Source organism: Phyllosticta citriasiana (assembly GCF_038021145.1).
Source record: "Phyllosticta citriasiana strain CBS 120426 chromosome Unknown IWZ02scaffold_10, whole genome shotgun sequence".
Lineage (NCBI taxonomy): Eukaryota > Fungi > Ascomycota > Dothideomycetes > Botryosphaeriales > Phyllostictaceae > Phyllosticta > Phyllosticta citriasiana.
In genome coordinates this window covers 1,153,734-1,173,614 of record NW_027117287.1, presented here as the reverse complement: position 1 = coordinate 1,173,614, position 19,881 = coordinate 1,153,734, and the positions used below count along the sequence as shown (strand labels likewise).

Genomic DNA, 19,881 nt, shown 5'->3' with positions numbered 1-19,881 from the left:
GGTAAATAGACATGATATCTAGCAAGGAGCAGAGAGCAGAGTCATCGGTACCGAAGACATGGCCGCTCAACGACACGGGAATAGAGGGCGAAGACAATGTCCCGATTCCGATTGTTCCGTCCTTAAGTGGAGCAAGCGTCGACTCATCCATTGACCAATATCAAGCTGCATATACGCCCTGCATGAGACGGATCTAAGCTCTTCGCAGACGTCAGGATAAGGTTAAATTTGTTTTTGCAAATCACCAAAACGACAAAAGCAAGCGCATCTTCAGCAAAACCAGGGCCAGATGACTGGGAAAAGAGCAGACGGCAAGTGGACCAAGGGGCCAGGGTGGTGTTGACGGTTCGGCGCTGGGGAATGTCGAGGTTCCGATACCGGGGATGCTGCTAGACAAGCTCCCGCACTAGTCCACAAAGGGCGGCCAAAATAATTATCTCGACAGTCATTCGCTGAGCAGGTCGCCGCAACCCAAACTGCTGCTGCGAAATCTCTGAGGACGTCAATCGACATATACCACTGCGCATACGAATTGGCCGAGGGAGCTGCTGTTGCAAGACACAATTGAGGATGCTGCTCCCAAGGTTTGCTGCTGCCGCGGCGCCGGTGCGGTCGATGCGGGCTGGCAGCTTGCAATGGCGGAACGTGTAAGTAATCCACCTCCACCACAACTCTTTTCTCTCCCTCATGACCATTTGACTCACGCCTCGCAGCCGCTCCCTCTCCTCGACCGCCAGCCGCCGCGATGACAAGGATACCGCCCTCAACAAGGTCAGCCGCAACATTACGCAGCCCAAGTCGCAGGGCGCGTCGCAGGCCATGCTGTATGCCACGGGGTTGAAAGAGGAGGACATGAACAAGGCGCAGGTTGGCATTTCGTCCGTCTGGTACTCGGGAAACCCTTGCAACATGCACCTGATGCAGCTCAACAACGCAATCAACAAGAGCGTCTTCGACGCTGGACTGGTGGGCATGCAATTCAATACGATTGGTGTCAGTGACGGTATTTCCATGGGCACAAAAGGCATGAGGTATTCGCTGCAGTCAAGAGACCTGATTGCCGACTCGATTGAGACGGTCATGAACGGCCAGTGGTACGATGCAAACATTTCGATCCCCGGATGTGACAAGAACATGCCCGGTGTCCTCATGGCCATGGGTCGCGTCAACCGGCCCTCGATGATGGTCTACGGTGGCACCATTGAGCCCGGCTGTGGACGCATGCCCAAGAATCCCAAGCTCGACATTGTCTCTGCTTTCCAAGCGTACGGTCAATTCATCACTGGTGAAATCAACGAAGAGGAGCGCTTCGACATCATCCGGCACGCCTGCCCCGGCGGCGGTGCTTGCGGTGGCATGTACACGGCCAACACCATGGCCAGCGCTATCGAAGTTATGGGCATGACTCTGCCAGGCTCGTCGACCAACCCTGCCGTGTCCAAGGCCAAGCAGCTCGAATGCATGGCCGTCGGCAACGCCATCAAGAACCTCCTCAAGGAGGACATTCGCCCCCGCGACATTCTCACCAGGGAAGCATTTGAGAACGCCATGAAGCTCGTTACCATCACCGGCGGTTCGACCAACGCCGTCCTGCACTTGATTGCCATTGCCGACTCGGTAGGCATCAAGCTTACCATTGAAGACTTCCAAGCCGTTAGCGACACGACTCCTTTCATTGCCGACCTCAAGCCGTCTGGCAAGTACGTCTTCGCCGACGTTTACGACATTGGCGGTACGCCATCGCTCATCAAGTTCCTCCTCGGCGAGGGTGTCCTTGACGGCAACCAAATGACGGTCACGGGCAAGACGCTCAAGCAAAACGTCGAGAACGCGCCATCATTCCCCATGGACCAGCAAATCTTCAAGCCTCTTGCCAACCCTATCAAGAAGACTGGTCATCTCCAGATTTTGCGGGGCAGTCTGGCGCCAGGGGGCTGCGTTGGCAAGATTACGGGCAAGGAGGGACTGCGGTTCGTCGGCAAGGCGCGCGTTTTCGACGCCGAGGACGACTTCATCCAGGCGCTGGAGAAGGGCGAGTTTAAAAAGGGCGAAAAGACAGTGGTGGTGATCCGGTACGAGGGGCCCAAGGGTGGACCAGGCATGCCGGAAATGTTGAAGCCCAGCTCGGCCATCATGGGCGCTGGACTGGGCCACGACGTTGCGCTCATCACGGACGGACGTTTCAGCGGCGGTTCTCACGGATTCCTGATCGGCCACATAGTGCCTGAGGCGCAGGTTGGCGGGCCGATCGGCCTCGTCAAGGACGGCGATCAGATCACCATTGATGCCGAGACGAGGGTGCTGGACCTGGACATCAGCGAGGCGGAGATGGAGTCGCGGCGGCAGGCGTGGATTGCGCCGCCGCTCAAATACAACAAGGGCGTGCTTTTCAAGTACTCGAAGCTGGTCAAGGATGCCAGCTCAGGGTGCGTGACGGATGCACCCGACGCGGGGGCCGAGGTGGAGGGATGACGAATCTTGTTTACTGTGGTACTGTACGATTGAGGCGTTCATGGGCGGGCAGGTGGGGGCATCGCGACGGGAATTTGTTCTATTATAATCATGTCGAGGATGGAAAAGTGAACAGAGCAATCACCGGTGTGGTGTTGATCCAAATCTCTTGGCGGTGGCAGCAGCCGAAAGGCAATTTGCAAGCTTATCTGGACCTTGAGGTCTGGAGCCTGGACGACGGGAGGTTACGTGGGTTCAGGAGGGAGCAGAGGCGGGCGGGCGGCCGAAAGCAGACGAGGAGAGGTCGGTGCGGGCACAGGAGGCTGTCCTGTCATTGGGCGTGGGCTGTACCTAGCCGCCCGGCGTGGAGTTGATGGCGCCCTGGCTAGCTTGTTTCCTGGGTGTTTGGGTGGGCCATCATCCATCGCGACCGACGGCCCGCAGCGGCACGCTATTCGACCAAGAGCCCAGGATCGATTGCTGCATGATTGAGTAACTCTGGCAAACTGTCGGTCTGGTAAGCACTTACTGCACTGTAGGCAGTCAGTGAACAGAAGTCGATGCTCGAGTGGTCCCTTCTCCTACCCTCCAGCTCCAGCTCCAGCTCCAGCTCCGTGCCCACGCCAACCAACCGACTGACAGCCCACGCCGCGCCGCTCCGTAACCACCATCCACCCCATCCCCATCTCATCACTCGTCCGTCCGTCCGTCCGTCCGTCCCTTTCTCACGCTCTTTTCTTGCCCTGTTGTTTCTCAAACCTTTGCAACCCCCGTCCCGCGCGCCCTGACCACCACCTGCACACCTGCCCTGCACACAGCTCAGCGCCCATGTCCGCATAGCACAACGCTGTCTGTACCGCACCGCACCGCACCGCACCACGTCGCCACGCCTCCCTGTTTTTTTGGACAACAGCTTGCTGCATTGCTCGCTGCCGATGCTACTGCTTCTGCTGCTCTTGGTTGTCCAGCGTTTCGTCACTTTTACCGGCCCTGTCATCTGGTGGTCGAGGGCTGCCGTGACTGGCTGCAAGACTCATTTCGGTTAGCCAGGTTAGCCGTCGTCTCTCACTCTCTCGGAGCATCCCAGCCTCTCCCAACTTCCCATTGCCTCGCGCAACCCACCTGGCCATCCCGTCTCAACTCCCAAACATCGTCCTGCACCGAGCCACGACACTGCCGGCCCGAACCTGCAGCCCAGGACAGCTGCCGCAGCGAGCGCGACACACCTAACCGCCGCCCATTTCGCCCCGTCCTCGACCTTCTGCCTCCGCGCCGCTTGCTGTTTACGGAAGCGTCATTACTCGACGCCCACACCTCTTCACGCGACAAAGCAAGGAGGACCTCTCCGTCAGCATTCCCTCAAAATTTCCCGGAACCTCTAGACATTGACGGCTCGATTCGCCCCACATGAGCCAAGAAGCTGTGCGGTCGTCGGCAGATCCGTCGACTGCGACCCAGAAGCCGACGGTCAACGACAACGGCCAGGCCGTCGCGCCCCAGGCCAACACTTCTGGTATACTTTTCCCCTGTTTTCCTGCTCAACCATCTCTCAATCCCACCTCCACCTCCGCCTCCAAACTTTCTTTCATTACTAATGGCCCCCTCCTTAGCTCAATCGGCCCCTTCCTCTGCTCCCGTCGCCCCCTCGACCGACGCCCCCGCGACAAACATTGCCAGCGTAGCCGCCGACGCGCCCTCTGCGCCCCAAGCCTCCGCTCAACCTCAATCCTCGCTCAACGTCCCTCCCGCCTCTGCCACCAAACCCGCTGAAGGGGCCTCTGCAAGCGCGACTGGACTGAGCGGCGCCACCGTTGGCGAAGGCGCTGAGAGCGTGGGAGCAGGGTCAAAGCGAAGTTTTTTGGGCAAGAGAAGGGCTGGGAGTACGGCTGGGAGCAAGCGCTCAAACAAGCCCAAGGCTGCGACCACCGAAAAGGCTGCTGAAAAGGCACAGACCTCTGGCGAGGCCGGCTCTGGCCCCCAGGAACAGCCCAAGGCGAAGGGCGTCAGAAGAATACTATTGATTCTCAGCTGTTGCGGCTCTTCGGACAAGGCCCGCAACAATGAGCCAGAGGAGCCCTCAGAGGCACCCAAAAAGCCCGCCAAGCTGCGCTCTGTCCGTAAGACACAGCCGAAGCCATCTGCTCAAAAGGGAGGAAAGGATGTCAGTGCTGCCGAGTCGAGTACTGCAGAGTCAAAAGAACAAACAGTAGAGAAGGAAAACGCTGGCGAGGGTCAGGCTTCTGCGGCCGGTAACCACGCAAAAGATGGGCTGGACAGGCACGGGGATGCTCAGGTGGACAGGCCAAATCAAGAAGCTGCACCAGCCTCGGAGGCCCCTGAAAAGCAAGAGACATCTGGATCTACTCAACCGGAGCGTCTTGACACCAGTGCCCCGGCCGCTGATTCCAGTCCTCAAGTCAACGTGCAGGCGCCTACCCCCGTGGCGCTGTCGGAAGAGCAAGCGATTGCCGACAGGACACCGGAGCAGGCGGCGCGAGACACGGACATTGAAATGACCGATGCTGGGCCATCGTTACCGCTTGCTGCCAACGAGGTTGCGGCCGTTGCCGAGGATCAAGCTGTGCAGCAAAGAGACGCCACGCCAACGAGAGTTGACCTGCCACCCCCCCCGCCACTTGCGGACCGCCAAGCGCAAACCTCTCCTCCTACTGGCACCACTCCACAAAGTCAGGAGTCGACAGTCGCTGTAGGCCCCGCCGATCAACCACAGCAAAAATGGCTTCTACCGCCTGCCAGGCCCGAGTTTCAGGGAAAGAAATGCCTGGTACTGGACTTGGATGAGACACTGGTGCATAGTAGCTTCAAGGCAAGTTTCTCCCATCTTCTTCCTACCCTTTACTGACATTCTTAGATCCTCCACCAATCCGACTTTACCATTCCGGTCGAAATCGAGGGCCAGTATCATAATGTATATGTCATCAAAAGGCCCGGCGTCGATGCTTTCATGAAGCGTGTGGGTGAATTGTACGAGGTTGTCGTTTTTACTGCATCCGTTGCTAAGGTAAGACATTCCGAACAAGCCGCTGCGGCTCTGTCTGACTGTCTCAGTACGGCGATCCTTTGCTTGACCAGCTCGATATTCACGGCGTCGTTCACCACCGACTGTTTCGGGAGAGCTGCTACAACCATCAAGGAAATTACGTCAAGGTGAGACCCAGCTTTGTATCGCTCTCAACCGGCGTGCTGATTGCATCAGGATCTCTCCCAAGTCGGACGTGACCTCAAGGACACCATCATCATTGATAACTCGCCCACCTCGTACATTTTCCACCCACAGCACGCTGTACCAATTAGCAGCTGGTTTTCAGACGCACACGACAACGAGCTGCTCGACTTGATTCCAGTCCTCGAGGACCTCGCTGGCTCCCAGGTCAGCGACGTCAGCTTAGTGCTTGACGTGGCGCTATGAGAGGAGAACGAGCCGTTACATTAGCTGCATACTTGGGCGTCCGGTGGCAGCGCGCCACGGCAACACTTTTCATCGAGACCGAAAAAAAGCCTGCGGGCACCCACGCACGTTGACAATGTTCGCGACATGTCTGACAAGACTGCTCGAACCTGGCCTTGGCGCCTGCTGGTCCCACCACCAACATTGATACACCTGCCGATGCGTCCCCTTTTGGATGCACTGGCATAGATTGTACTTCTAATGCCTGTTATCTGCTTGCCAGGGAAGAATGCAGCGTTTGTTCCTGGCGAACGAGAAATCTCTCTTCTACATGTTGACCCGGCGTCAAATGGCTGTCTTGCCTCGGGAACCACGTCAACCCGCAGGCCCCTGTCCATGCAGATACAGCGCGCCTTTTCTACACTCGGAGCTTGTCTAAAAGAAGCGATTGGCGGCACACACACACACACACACACACACACACACACACACAAAGCAAAATGGGCGTTCTCTATTTTTCTTTTTTCCTTCTCTTGCTTCGCGGCTCTCCTTTCTTGCGCGTTGCTGTCCTCGAGAGGACTTGCATGAACGTAGTCTCTGCGTTTCCAGTTGGTTAGCATTGCGGAGCATTGGCATTGGCACGTTGTCTGTCTTTTCGTTGATTCTCTTCCCCTTCACCTCCCCACCACAAGACAACCCTTTTCTCTACTTTCAAGCGCTGAAGCCATCGTCTTCTCGCAGTATACATGATTGAGCTCTCTTTCAAGAGGGCGCGACTTGAGCATGTCTTAATGCTTTGCCCCCACTCGACACTCGACTCATCCGAAGCACTCTCCTTTGTAGCATTCCTTAAGTTCGATTCTCCTTATCCCGCTTGCTGCTCAGCCCTTTATTTCCTTGCTGCTTTTCTCTTCTTGTTTTGATACCACGGCTTGTTGGCTTACTTGTGCTGGGCAGCCAGACAGCGAGAATTAAAACAACTTTTTTTCTTTCGCGTTGGCAGGAACCCTTTTCTGCAGCAAAAAATTAATGGCAAGTTGTAGGGCGGTAGTGGTTGGCAAGGTGGCCGCCGTCTTTTTTGGTAGCTGCAAAAGAATGAATTACAAATTACCGGGAGACTGATTGGCCACCCACAATGATGCAGTCAGTGACTTGCACAAACCGGAAGACGATTTCAAAGCGATGAGTGGTACATGGCATGAAGACTGACGTCGTCGGTGAGCTCGTGATGCGGCTGCTGCGGGTGGACAGCGGAGGACGTCATACGACGGCTGCGCGCCCAAACAAACAACCAAAGGAACCAGCCCTACGCGACCAGGCAGAACGACGTTAGCCACGCGACTTGCACTTCGACTTCACATGCCTGCAACGCCCTTTGCCGCACGTCCGCAACACCACACCTTCGACCCACCATGACCACCGAGCATTATCAAGATCCGAGCGCCGCTGCGCACGCCCTCAGTCACACGGGCCCCGCCCCCGCGTCGTCAACCGCCCATGATTCCATCGCTGGTGATCCATCTACCGCTACGCAGACCCACCACGACGGCAGCAACCTCGGCGCTCAGCTTCACGCGACAACCATATCCATGGACGACGCCGCCACGCAACAAGAACACAACCCGTCGCCGGCGCGCAGCAACAAGAGCGGGTGGGATGGCAAACTGAGGCTCGAGAAGAAGCCCATCATCACCAACCCCGAGGCGCTCTCCGACCCTGAGTACTCGGACGAAGATGCGCCTCCCGTGGACGTGATCGATGCCGATGAAGGTGTGTTTGTGGTTGAGGAATCTCAGGTGTCTCCCGAAAAGCAAGAAGGCTAACCGCTGGCTGGCACGCAGACTTGCTAGAGGACTATGAAGAGGATACGGATGTGAGCGCAACGTTCTGATTGAGCATTTAGGCGGCAGCTAATGCTCTAGAGCAGCAAATCGACCTCATCCACTGCAAAATCACGTCTATCCCAGCCCTTCACCTCGACCGCTTCACCAAGCTCGAGCGCCTTTCACTCCGCCAAAACCAAATCTCAGACATAGATTTCCCACAACAAATTGGAGCGACGCTGCAAGAGCTGGACTTGTACGACAACCTGATTGCGCACATCCGTGGGCTGGAGCAATTCACTGAGATGAACAACCTGGACCTCTCGTTCAACAAGATCAAGCACATCAAGCGCGTCAACCACATGAAGAAGCTGCGCGATCTTTACTTTGTGCAGAACAAGATTAGCATGATTGAAAATCTCGAGGGCCTAACGCAGTTGCGCAACCTCGAGCTCGGCGCAAACAGAATCCGTACGATTGAGAATCTCGAGACGCTGACGGGCCTGGAGGAGCTCTGGCTGGGCAAGAACAAGATTACAGAGATCAAGGTATTATTCGTCACCGCGAGATTGTGTCACGGACAAGGGACTGACATGTACGACGCAAACAGGGCCTCGACACGCTCCAAAACCTCAAAATCCTCTCCATTCAATCCAACCGGCTGACGTCGATAACGGGCCTCTCGTCGCTGCCGCAACTCGAAGAACTGCACATTTCGCACAACGCCCTCACCTCAACCTCAGGCCTGCAAGCCAACACGAACCTGCGCGTCATTGACATCACGGGCAACCCGATCGAGCACCTGACGGACCTAGCGCCGCTCGCCCAGCTCGAGGAGTTCTGGGCCTCATACTGCCAGCTGTCCGACTTCGCAGAGGTCGAGCGCGAGCTCGCCGACAAGGAGAACCTCGAGACGGTCTACTTTGAGGGTAATCCGCTGCAGACGCGGCAGCCGGCCCTGTATCGCAACAAGGTCCGGCTCGCGCTGCCCCGGGTCAGGCAGATTGACGCGAGTGAGTTTTTGTTGTCCCTTGCCCTTTCTAAAAATGTGTCACATATGTACTGACCTCCCCTTTCCAGCTTTTGTGAGGCTTTAGCCTGCTACCCGTCATCCACCTCAGCGCGCCGTCTGCCCCCTCTTTGTGACCATTCCAGCGTCTTTTTGTTCTCGACACATTCTGCCTCTATGCCCCCTTCCATACTCATCATCATAGTCTGCCGTGTCCTCCACAACGGCCTGCACGCCGCTGCCTCCTTCACGACTGCATAATCCTCGCCGCCCTTCATCATCACCGCCGTTTCCATCCATCAACGTCTGACGCTAGACCCGCATCCACTGGTGCGGTGGCCCGGCCGGCCCCTTTTCCTGCTTTCTTTGCATCATTCTGCGCCTAAGTAAGTGTCTTGTATGTAGACGGGAAAAACAATGATAAATCAAAAAGGACAAACATGTGATCGAAACAACCATACAGTCCTGAGTCAATGTCATAAAGCTGTGTCTCTTGTGGGGTGAGTCCAAGGAAACGAGGGAGGACACACAGGACGACCAGCTCCCGGCCTGCTTGGTCAACGACAGAAGAAAGAAATCACACAGGTAGACAGATGCATGTGAGAGTGAATTTCAGAGTCTATATCTAGAGTGCAAATAGTAGTAGGTTGTAGTGAGCCGCCGCCGCCAGCGTCCATTGATGATCAGCAGCCGACACAGGGAGCAGCAGAAAACGCACTCCTGTCGCTACAAGTGGGATTGATTCATACGCGGAACAAGAAAGGTAGGTGCGTTTTGAAAGATCAGAATGTGACAGAAGAAGAAAAAGATCATTTTTACAGCTTCTCGCCCCCGGCCTCCCTCCTCCTGACGTCAGTCATCGCGTGTGTTGGTTTGTTTGGTCCCTATGTCGTCAAAACATGAATGCGTCTGTCCGTTTTTGCCAATGCGGAAGACCAGCATTCTTTTTGTGCGCGCGCGCGGGACAGGAAGAGGGAGAGGATGCAGAGTAAAAGTTGGAGAGGAGAGTTGAGATTTTTGTTCGGGGCTCCCAGAATCACAACAACAGCACGCCAGGCCAGACCAGACCACGCCACGTACATATAGACTCCGATGGAATGCCGAGAGAGCTTTGGAATCGCCCAAATCAAAAGACGGAAGAAACAAAAGCTTGATATTCAAAACAGACGGCAGAATCTGGATCTCTCAAGGTGGAGACGCGGAGAGAGAGAGAGGTGGTAGGATCAACAGGTTCGTTGGGTGTGGAGAGTGGGATTCGTGACCTCTACTACGTACGTGTGTAGAAGACGACGGGGAAGGCGCGCTGGATTGCAATTGCGCGGTTTAGCGCAGGTAGGTGTCCATGTGGCGGGTCGTGGAATGGCAGCAGAGGCGCAGTTAGCGAAGGAGAATCAACCTGCTCGTTGCCTTTCCGAGGAGGGCGGCCCAAGGCGCCAGTGCTTAGAAAAAGGTCTTGCGAATCAACTGGGATAGTTTTAGCAAGACTGAAACCGGCGATTCTGAGCGAGGCAAGGCTCGATGTTTCCAGGGTTCAACTTACCGCCCAAGTGCCTGCCACACTGGCTACAATGGCACTCGAAATAGCCATGGGCTTCAGACCCCTTGTGCACTTGAAAAGCGCACCGCTCATGGCACCTGCCATAATGCTGTTGGTGGCATCGTGCTTGCCACGGTAGTGGCCAATGGTGGAGTTGAAAATGTTGTAGACCATTGCAACGATTCCGGCGCTGTTGCCCAAAAATGGTCCGCGCCGCGTGACGGCGTTGAGCACGGCGTTGAGTTTGAGGCGCGGTGCCATGTTGGGCGTCGTCTTGTTCAAGCCTTCTGCCAGTCCCCACGCGCCTCCCAGCGACAGCGCCGTCAGGTAGGTTGTGCCGGTACCGTAACACAGGTCATCAGACCAACCACGCGATGGCAGGGCGCCATGCCGCGCGCCAGGTAGGTCGGTCAGAGCACCCTCTTCGATTGTGAGGTAGTCAAGCGTGTCCTCGTTCAGCCCTGCGAGCGGGTGCAGCGAGGATGGGTCGAAGGCGCCTGGGGTGGAGAGAAATGACGAGACATCGGGAGCTGCCGGGGAGGCGTATGACGATTGAGAAGCTTGCGCGTCGGGACTGCTGGTTGTAGTGGAATGGGGCTTGGGGCCCGTGAAAGCATCCCAGATGGCCATGATAGCGGTGGTGGAGGTGATGAAGTGGGCAGCAAGCTAAGAATCAGCCAAGGAAAGAGCTGCGGTGATGATCGAGTCGAGGGCGGGTGGGGAGATGGCGGTGTTGTCACGGCGGACGAGGAGAGGGAGGGAGGGGCGCTGTCAGACGGGCACTGCACTGTCGTCACGGTATCGACGAAGGCTCTTTGCGGCTGGTGATGAGGTCGAGAACCGGCGCTCCGGCCAAAATTATTTCGTCGCTGCCGGCGCCAAGCCCGCCGCCGCTCTACAGGGATCCCGTCCCGACGCCAGTCCCGTGATTCCAAAATTTCCGACTCGCTCTTGTCCTCAAGCAGCACATCTCTTTACTTGGGATGCGTCGACGGTCCATTTTACGCGCAAGATCTATTCAAGAACTTTCTCGCAGAGAGGAGACGGGCGCAGATCTGGTCGACGACTGTGTCGCGAGCAATCGGCCTTTTGGCCGCTTCTTTTTCCACTAATCTCCCAAAATGGCATCTCTCCAAGTTCCGCTGCTGGTAAACGACCTGCGGAATCTCAGCCATGAATTGAATCATCATATCCCGGCTGCGGACGCCGTCACCGACCAAAGCGCAAAGTAAGAGGAATTATCCAGTGTCCGTGGCAGAGCCTCAACAACAACGAGCAATTGCTGATGGTCCAAAAAAGTCATCTTGCTGCCTTGATAGACGCGCTTCTCAAAACTGCGCATCTGATACACATACCAACATCTCACAAATCTGCTGCCTGCAATCCTCTCTGTTCGATCCTGGAGAGGTGCAAGGCCCATGAAGACATCAGGATTAGAGCGCTAGCCAATGTCACAGTGTTGAGCAAGCTGTTTGACATTTATCTCGAGACGTACGACAATGCAAAACCAAAGTCTATGAGACAAGTCTTGCTCACCCTTTGCTCTCTGCTCCCAAAGACCCCCGATCCTGAAGAAAAACAAGTGATTATTGGCATGACCAACACGCTCTTTGGCATTCTCTTCCACGAGGCCGACAATTCCAAAGCCAAGCAATCTCTCCAGGCACTCTCCTATCTTGTCCAGAAGGATGTCTACTTTGTCGACGAGTTGATCATGCTTGCCGACTTGGGTCGCCCACCCACGGGCAGGGCATTTCTTTCAGGACTTATGGAGTGGGTTGCGCACCAGGACACCGCGCAGACCGCGGGCAGCACAATTTGCGTCACTCTGGACTACGCAAAGCGCCAAAACAGTGATTTGCTCAAACCAAGCGCAGACGGATGTCCGGTCTGGGTGCAGCCAATCCGAGAATTCCTGTCGAAAAGACCCGGCGCTCTCCTCAATTTCAAAAGTCATGTCTTTCCAGATTTATTCAAGCCATCCCTTTCAGACTATCTGCGTTTCTTAAAGGAGATGCGCCTAGAAACCCATCTTCGCCTGAGAAGCATGATTACAAAAGAAGGTGACATGGAGATTTCGATCCTCTTCACTTCGCTTCAGGTTGGGAAAGACATGGGGATTGTCCAGGAAGTTGGTATGTTGATTTTCCTATCACAAGAATAATGAGCACTGATTGCCTCAGATTACCGATTCAACAAAAGGATTGAGATACGAGACGGCTTGGTTCTGGTCCCAGACAAGCTGCTGGGAAGACTATTGGCCCATGAGCGCCCACAAACACGGCTCTTGGCACTTGCTCTGTTGGTATCTTCTTCAGCAATCACAAGACCACTGACATTTGGGACATTCGAAGCCCTGAAGCGCAATCTACACCACTTTCACGCCGATACCGACGCAAATTTTCGCGGAGAGACCATAAGCTTAATTTTGGCCTTACTCGATCGACTTCGGGCCGCTGCATATAACCTGAACCGGACTTTGTTAAAAGAGAGCGGAATATCGGCGCAAGATTTGATGGGGAATCCATCTATTCGCGGATCAGAAACGGTTGATACCCTAAGAGCGCACATTGACTTTGTCCGGTGGCACTTGAAATTCCTGAGCTCTGAACTCATTCCCACAGCGGCGTATCAAAGGCATATTTCCGCTCTCAAGTCACTTACGCTCATAATGAAGTCTGGACTTGATCCTTTGATACCGGTAAATGTGTTGTCGAGGTCAGCACAGGGTCAAGCCAAATGGCCATTCACCATCAATGTCCTCAACCGGAAGCCCGTCAGGCAGCTGTTTGATCTCATCATGGACCCTTTCGACGATGTTAGGCATGCTTCCGCATCTATTCTCAAGCTTGGATCACCAGCCCAAGCTCAAGCGGACCAAGCATGTGCACAGTTCCTACTCAATGGAGAGCACATGATGCTGAAAAGTGGACGAGCTGATCATGCGGATGGTGTTGCGCGTGTCTATGATCTCTTGTTTGAAAGAAGGAAGGAGGCCATTGTGTCTGGCTGTGAGGCCAGCAAATCACTTCCTGAGTGGATGTACAGCAAGCATGGTATCATTAAGCATTTGATATTCCGACTCGACCAAACCATTTCTGCAGCAAAGCAAAACATGTCTACTGCTGTCAATGCATACCCTATGCATGGGACACTGTCAGCTTTGAGGTAAGGATCTAAGCCTGTTTATCTAATACTCTGACACAAGTAAGGTATATTGTCGAACAACCATCATTTTATCCATCCATTGCTGCAATGGGTTCCGAGGACTTGCAAATTTGGAAAGCTTTGCACGACCACATCTTGTCCGATCTTCGAGAGATTTGGGATTGTGTCAAAAGCGTCCTCTGTGTTGATGCTCCTGAAGGATACGTACCAGAAGACATGGAAGAAGAGCCAGATCTGACCACTAAAGACATTCTCAGCTACTCTTGGAGAGCCCTCAAGGAAGCAAGGTATTGATTCGAAGAATTTGGCCAATGGTATTTGCTGATTTTTCTCCCAGCAATCTACTGCGTGTCATCGTGTCCAAGGCACCATTCGAGCTGGCTCAACTTGTCATTCTCAGCCGGAGTGAATTCGAAGATCTGGGAAAACTTTGCTTTACCCAGCTGGCGGAGCTAAGGCATCGCGGCGCGTTCTCAACCGTTGCCCAAACTTTTGCGGCTTTCTGCCTACGTTGCAGCCGCTCCCAAGACCAGGAGATCAAGGCCCTCCTGGATAAGTGGTATGCAGAGACGCTTCGTTGTATCCGCGACAAAGGATCCATGATCACCCGTCGGTCAGCTGGTCTGCCTTCCTTGGTTACAGGCATCTTGAGCGCTGCGCCCGAAGGTCCGCTCTTTGACAAGGTCGTTGGTGACCTCAAATCCGAAGCTAGCAATGAGCCGACAGAGAATGCGAATATCGATGGCAGCCATTTACCTCAAGTTCACGCTCTGAACTGCCTAAAGGATGTGTTCACGAACACGAAGCTTTCTCGAGTGTCAGAGCCACACATGGGCGAAGGACTATCTCTTGCAGCAAGCAAACTCGAATCCAACATGTAGGTGCCTTTGAACTTTGCACACTCGCTCGACTGACGCATAACTTAGTTGGGCTATACGCAACTGTGGCTTAATGCTCTTCCGTGCCCTCATCGACCGCCTGCTCGGAAGCGGGACCACACAGAATTGGAAAGAGACCGACCACCTGAGGATATCACGCCTCTCGTACAGAAAATATCCAAACCTTCTCGAAATTATCACATCGCTTCTGAACCCTAGGTCGCGTACCGGTAGCCGAAACGAATTGACAAGCAAGGCTCTGGAAGGTGTGTTTCCGGCATTGCAAATTCTTCAACGAGCGAAACCACCTCCCGAAAAGAAGGAAGAAATCCAAGCGCTAGTTTTTAAGCTGACTGCAAGCTCACACTGGCATGTTCGTGACATGGCTGCCCGCACTATCGCGTCGCTTCTGGATCCGGAGGAGAGAGTGGAGTGGTATCTTTGGTTGCTAGAGCTGCCAACCCATGGGAAGAATGCTTTGCATGGAAGGCTTCTTACTGCCCTTTACTTAGCAAAAGAACATATCAAGTACATGTCGACCTCGTTCAACAAACAAGATTTCAAGGGTAAGCACAGCATGGACCATGAAATGAGAAAAGGCTAATCTTTCAGACGAAATGGAACTCCTCTGCTTTGCTCTTCGGGAGAATTTCAACCATTTGCACGGAAACTCCGACCCGATACGTGAAGCCAATACCCCTATGATCAAATGCCCGTTCACTAGAGCTGCGTACATGGAAATTGTCGTCACCCTGGAAATGGCATGGCGAGCGGCCTCGATCGGTATGCCGAATGGAATGAAGGTCTTGATATGCCTGACTGACAGTGACAGATTCCCCATGGACCACGGGCGGAGTTATGGGCTCTGATTTCCATCGCAGGATAGCGGCATACCGGACAAAATGGACTACCCCGCGCCCGAGACAAAGAGAGCCTAGGGATGCTCTCTTACGACGCGCAGTGATTCAGAACCTCTCGCTGACTACGCCGTGGGATGGAGAAGTCGAACGGCTTTTGGGTCCACTTGGCGATTGCTTCAATGTACTCGCTCGCCAGGATCCAGACACGTACCGCTCCTGCATCGAAATCATGCTTCCCCTATGGTCGGATCACACTCGCCACCGGTCGAAGCAACCGCACGACGCCAACGTTGGACGGGGGATTGGTCTCATCCTGAGCAAGCCGACGCTTGTAACTGAAGACGTAGAGATACACTCGACTATCCGCCAGGTTGTTGCTGAATTGGTCGACAACGGACTGCCGCTTGTTTCGACGATGCAGGGAGATGTCATGGTTGAGTTGTATGAGTGGACCAACAGAGGCTTTGGATCCCCGTCCCTGCAAGAAGCAACGCTACGTCTCCGTGGAGAAATACTGGATCTGAGACTCAAAGAAGAGGAACATTGGCGGACGCTTTCGAGAGAATATGTTCTCTTCAACAATACAGTTGCTTGTAACTTGGATGAGACCATGGTAAGATCTTCTAGCACTGTGCAACATTGAAAGACTGAAAAACGCAATGCTAACACACTGTTAGCCTTTTTCGACCCGATTCGCTGCAGTCTCTGCCCTATCGTCTCTTCGCGGCGTCTGGCATGACCCTGTCTATCTACCCCGAGACCAGGCGTCCCTTCGTCTCCTGACACTCCTATCTCTCATTCAGACGACCTACACGGCGCTCAACGACGACGACGACGAGATCCGTGACAAGGCCGCCACCATAGTCAAGCGCATCATTGGCGCGTCGGACCCGGAGACTGAATCGACGCCCTCGATCGTTCCTCTGGCAGCAGCATCCAAGTTGCTGGGCCACACAGTCCAGCTCGTCGCCTCCTTCTCCTCGACCTCGCCCGGCGACTCTCCAATCCGACACCCAACGCTCCTTTCCATCGTAAACACGTTTGCGGTCTCACGGCTCCTCGCTGCCGCTTCGCCTGCGGCCCCTTCATCCACGCCCTCGTCCTCGCCTCTTTCTTCAACACCGCACCTCAAGCCGGCCGCGGCCGCGTCGTTGCCGCAGCAGCTTTTCGACGAGCCGCCCGTGCCCGACATGCTCGACACGCCCTTTTCGACGCTGCTCGCGCTCGCCGCAAAAGAAGACACGGCGCTGTTTGCCGCCGAGCGGCAGAATCTCTTTATCGACCCGCTGCGCGAAATCACGCAATGGTCAGCCTTTATGCTGGCGCTTCCCCTGCCGCCGCCGCCGCCGTCACCAAACCACGTCGAACATCCCGCCGCCACCACCACCACCGTGTCCCCCGCGCTCGCGCGAGCCTTCTCGACCTGGACCCGCGCCGGTCTCGACGCGCTGACGTCCCTCGCCCGCGGCCGGCCTGACTCGGTGCTGGGCTGGGGCAGCCAGGCCAAGATGACGACGCTGGCGTGGGCCGTGGTGCGCGCGGCGGGCGTGGCGCTGGTGTGGCGGGTGCGCGGCGTGCGGCGCGTGAGCGGGCGCGGCAGCGAGTGGATGCGCGCGCTGTGGGAGTTGAGGGGCGCGTTGGAGGAGGCCGGCGCGCCGGCGTGGTTGAGTGAGGGAGTAGACGAGGCGTTGGCTGCTGGTGTGAGGGAGAGGCTGAAGGTTGTTGCTGCGAGGGTGAGGGGCTTGGTTGATGGACGAACGGAAAATGAGTAGGAAGCACTGTCTTTGTGCCAGGTAATAGACGATGGACATGACTGTCCGTACACTGATGTCGCAGAAAATAGAAGTACTGTACCCACGAGCACGTTTGACCAGCAGCCATAGCGAGTAGACGTGGACAGCAAAGAAATCAGATTAACAATTACAACTAGAAACGCAAAAAAACATGTTGCGTCTTTTCAATCATCCCGCAAGTCCGTCCACATTTTATCCACACGAGTCCAACTGCAAGATGTACTGTGGGGTCATGCCATGCCATGTCATCATTGTCCGTATTCTTTGATCAACGACCCAATAACTTAATCACAGCTCACCTGTCGCATAGGCGATATTTTCCTTCTCCTTTCCTTTGAAAGTGAAGGAAACGAGGAAGGGTTTATCATCGAAAAACCCTTCTTGCGAGCGTCACGCTCACGCCAAGTGGCCCAAATGCATGCATGCATGCCATGCCATGCCACGCCATGCCGTATCATTCCGTCCATTCGTTCCATCTCTTCTTCATTGTTCGTTCGTTAGAAAGACTACTAAAAGTGCGAGTAAGGATTACAAAGTGTGAAAACCCAAAGTGGAGAGAGACAGGCTGCCACACTGTGCTTGAAAGACAAAAAAGAAAGTCGAGAAGAAGGGAGGAAAGGCGAAAACAGCGGCCGCGTATGTGCAATCAGGCTCGCCGGCGCTGTGCTCTGCCTACCGCCCCACGCCTCGTGATGGTGTGCCATTCGTATAGCGACGCGGATAGCCACTTTTCTCCAAGAGGAGCGTATCGGTCTATCCAGAGGAGACTTTTTATGGGCCAGGTACCACACGAGTGTTCCAAGTGCAGCTCATGGAAGGACCTCACACCAAATGTATGGAAATATGACGACGCACGCCTTCCAAAAGACGGAAGCGGAGCTGATCAGGGCCCAGGGCTTGAGAAGCACCGGTGCGGCCGCGACGCGCAGCCAAATGGCATAGAGGGCGACGCTAAAGAAGTGGTAGAAGAGGACAAGGGGCTGGCGGATGATGCCGGCAAGAAGGCCGACGGGGCCCGAGACGCAGGAGCCACCAAGGAGGAAATAGTTGTAGCAGCCGAGTTGAAGGGCTTTGAGGGCTGGGTCTGTTGGCTCTTGTGTTAGTTGCAAATTGTAGGTTTTGGAGGGAAGAGAGATGGCGTACCGTCTGCAGCAAACAAAGCATACAGTGCCAGCGCGAGAATGTTGATGACGGCAGCCCAATTTTTACGCCGCCAATGAAACGATTTCATCTGCTTGAGGACCGCATTGGTTTCGGAAAGCGTCGGAACTTTTTCCGGGCTCAGCAACTCAGCCAGCAATACTACGTCATTGAAGGCGACCGTCATGCCACCACCAGTCAGTGGGTGCCGCATGTTCAAGGCGTCCCCGGCGATGACCAGGCCCGGGGTCCGATTGGTTGCTGGCGGCAAAAACGAGTTGGGCATGCTACGAAGCTTGCCTGCTTGCAAAGCGCGCTCGAAACTCGGCTGCACGCATTTTGGCAGAGCGGGGAGGACAACATTATGTAAATGGTTCTTGACGCCGCCGTTCTTTGGAGAAGCAGAGGGCAAACCCTCGGGCACGTCGATGAGGGCGCGGGTCTCGTGGGTTCCAATCTGGTAGAGAAGTACCGGAGGTCCGTCCGAAAGCACAACATGACCGTGATAGGGACTAGGAAGCTCGGCGTCGATAAGCTCCAGGGCATAGAACTTGGAGCGTACCTGCGGGGTATGCGGATGGTGTTGCTTGCGGAACTTGGATGCATACCCGTCGGCAACGAGGGTGATGTGTCCGAAGTACTGGAAACTTTGAGGTTAGTAACAAGTCTCAATGCTATTTCAGCTGCAGGGGCGGTGTTGTCCTACAAAGTCTTTCTCGCCCTTGGTCGAACACTCGACACCCAACACCTGTCCTGTCCATCCATTCCGAATCACGTCCTTGGCCTCTGTTTCGACAACCAGCACGTTTGGCTCCTTCATGGCAGCTTCCCGCAGCCTCTGAATGAAGCGACCGTGGTGGAAACCCCGCCCTTCTGGCCTCTGAACCTTTTCATCGACCTCTTTGCCCTTGGCTTCGTCCACAATGTTCTGCGGGTACGGAATATGTGCCGCATCGCCATAGTATATGACCTCGTATCCGTGGCATGGAATCGCATCGATCTCGTCCATGCAGTCCTCGAGGCCCAAGTCCCGTAACGCCTGCACACCACCGGGTTGCAACAACTCGCCGACAATGCGGTCAGGCATCTTGAGGCTCTTTTCGAGCAGGATCACGCTGCGGCCCTGGCGCGCAAAGGCGACGGCAGCGGCGCTGCCAAAAACGCCGGCGCCAATGATGACGACGTCGGCATCGTGGTGCAGGACACGGCGTTCCTCTTTGGCGTCACGGAATTTGCGCTGGCTGCTGCTGGCGGATGTCGACGAGGGCGTAGACTCTGACGGGGAGGGCGAGCCGTCGAGAATCAGTGGCATGGCGATAGGGCGTTTGGCGCTCGTGGGCGTCGGTGGTGTGACGATGGAGCTGTAGAAAGGTGATTGGACTTTGCGGCAGGCGCTGGTGTTGAAGCAGAGGACGAGCCAGCGTCGGGGCCGCGCGGAGGGCTCTGGAGATGTTGACTTTGGTGGGGGAGGAGTCGAAGTCGAAAGTCTTTAGGCGCGGGATAGAGGCGAAGGGTAAGGCTGCCAGTAATAAGGTTACGATTTCGTGGCGCACCGATTGGCTGTGCAAGGGGCTTCCCCAAGGCGGTCTAGCAAATGCGCTTTCACATGCGGCTGCCCGTAAGTGGTTGCCCTGACTTTCGCCGGCCGAATGTGCGAGGACCGGCCACGGTTGTCTTGGCGCTCGATGATGCGCCGTTAGCGTTGCACCATGAAATCACCACAACCACGTGCTCATCAGACCATGATGTGTCCATGTCAATACTACAAGTCCACTCTTCTCCCAATTCAGCCTACACTGTCAAATGCTTGATC

General features: G+C 55.3%; 6 protein-coding genes across 6 annotated transcripts; 4 read left to right on the top strand and 2 right to left on the bottom strand.

Moving 5' to 3' along the window:
* Nucleotides 1-384: 384 nt before the first annotated feature.
* IWZ02DRAFT_43050 (dihydroxy-acid/6-phosphogluconate dehydratase) lies at nt 385-2,584 on the top strand. Its single transcript, XM_066766076.1, has 2 exons — nt 385-647; nt 714-2,584. The coding sequence occupies exons 1-2, from the start codon at nt 571-573 to the stop codon at nt 2,470-2,472; spliced, it is 1,836 nt and encodes a 611-aa protein (XP_066620957.1). The 5' UTR covers nt 385-570; the 3' UTR covers nt 2,473-2,584.
* Nucleotides 2,585-3,747: 1,163 nt separating this feature from the next.
* Nucleotides 3,748-5,891, top strand: IWZ02DRAFT_43045 (HAD-like domain-containing protein). The gene is made up of 4 exons (XM_066766072.1): nt 3,748-5,278; nt 5,324-5,473; nt 5,521-5,619; nt 5,669-5,891. Exons 1-4 carry the CDS (start codon nt 4,046-4,048, stop codon nt 5,879-5,881), a joined length of 1,695 nt encoding a protein of 564 aa, XP_066620956.1. The 5' UTR covers nt 3,748-4,045; the 3' UTR covers nt 5,882-5,891.
* A 1,558-nt stretch (nt 5,892-7,449) lies between these two features.
* Nucleotides 7,450-8,749, top strand: IWZ02DRAFT_381123 (uncharacterized protein; the record flags this gene model as incomplete). The annotated part of the gene is made up of 4 exons (XM_066765147.1): nt 7,450-7,630; nt 7,702-7,733; nt 7,788-8,231; nt 8,294-8,749. 4 exons carry the CDS (start codon nt 7,450-7,452, stop codon nt 8,747-8,749), a joined length of 1,113 nt encoding a protein of 370 aa, XP_066620955.1.
* A 1,383-nt stretch (nt 8,750-10,132) lies between these two features.
* Nucleotides 10,133-10,859, bottom strand: IWZ02DRAFT_470933 (mitochondrial import inner membrane translocase subunit tim23; the record flags this gene model as incomplete). Its single annotated transcript, XM_066768832.1, has 2 exons — nt 10,133-10,156; nt 10,233-10,859. The coding sequence occupies 2 exons, from the start codon at nt 10,857-10,859 to the stop codon at nt 10,133-10,135; spliced, it is 651 nt and encodes a 216-aa protein (XP_066620954.1).
* Nucleotides 10,860-11,153: 294 nt separating this feature from the next.
* On the top strand, nt 11,154-17,015 carry IWZ02DRAFT_483713 (putative death-receptor fusion protein-domain-containing protein). Its single transcript, XM_066769174.1, has 9 exons — nt 11,154-11,457; nt 11,529-12,364; nt 12,413-13,397; nt 13,442-13,684; nt 13,735-14,274; nt 14,324-14,841; nt 14,888-15,058; nt 15,108-15,748; nt 15,813-17,015. Exons 1-9 carry the CDS (start codon nt 11,351-11,353, stop codon nt 16,905-16,907), a joined length of 5,136 nt encoding a protein of 1,711 aa, XP_066620953.1. The 5' UTR covers nt 11,154-11,350; the 3' UTR covers nt 16,908-17,015.
* Nucleotides 17,016-17,737: 722 nt separating this feature from the next.
* IWZ02DRAFT_381739 (squalene epoxidase-domain-containing protein) lies at nt 17,738-19,380 on the bottom strand (the record flags this gene model as incomplete). Its single annotated transcript, XM_066765182.1, has 3 exons — nt 17,738-18,012; nt 18,072-18,708; nt 18,775-19,380. The coding sequence occupies 3 exons, from the start codon at nt 19,378-19,380 to the stop codon at nt 17,738-17,740; spliced, it is 1,518 nt and encodes a 505-aa protein (XP_066620952.1).
* Nucleotides 19,381-19,881: the final 501 nt, after the last annotated feature.

Coding starts and splice junctions, on each gene's coding strand:
- IWZ02DRAFT_43050 (XM_066766076.1), top strand. CDS start 571: ATGCTGCTCCCAAGGTTTGCTGCTGCCGCGGCGCCGGTGCGGTCGATG. Junction 648..713: donor AGCTTGCAATGGCGGAACGT/GTAAGTAATCCA, acceptor CACGCCTCGCAG/CCGCTCCCTCTCCTCGACCG.
- IWZ02DRAFT_483713 (XM_066769174.1), top strand. CDS start 11,351: ATGGCATCTCTCCAAGTTCCGCTGCTGGTAAACGACCTGCGGAATCTC. Junction 14,275..14,323: donor AGCAAACTCGAATCCAACAT/GTAGGTGCCTTT, acceptor CGCATAACTTAG/TTGGGCTATACGCAACTGTG. Junction 15,059..15,107: donor ATGGCGAGCGGCCTCGATCG/GTATGCCGAATG, acceptor TGACAGTGACAG/ATTCCCCATGGACCACGGGC.
- IWZ02DRAFT_43045 (XM_066766072.1), top strand. CDS start 4,046: ATGGCCCCCTCCTTAGCTCAATCGGCCCCTTCCTCTGCTCCCGTCGCC. Junction 5,279..5,323: donor TGGTGCATAGTAGCTTCAAG/GCAAGTTTCTCC, acceptor TGACATTCTTAG/ATCCTCCACCAATCCGACTT. Junction 5,474..5,520: donor TTACTGCATCCGTTGCTAAG/GTAAGACATTCC, acceptor TGACTGTCTCAG/TACGGCGATCCTTTGCTTGA.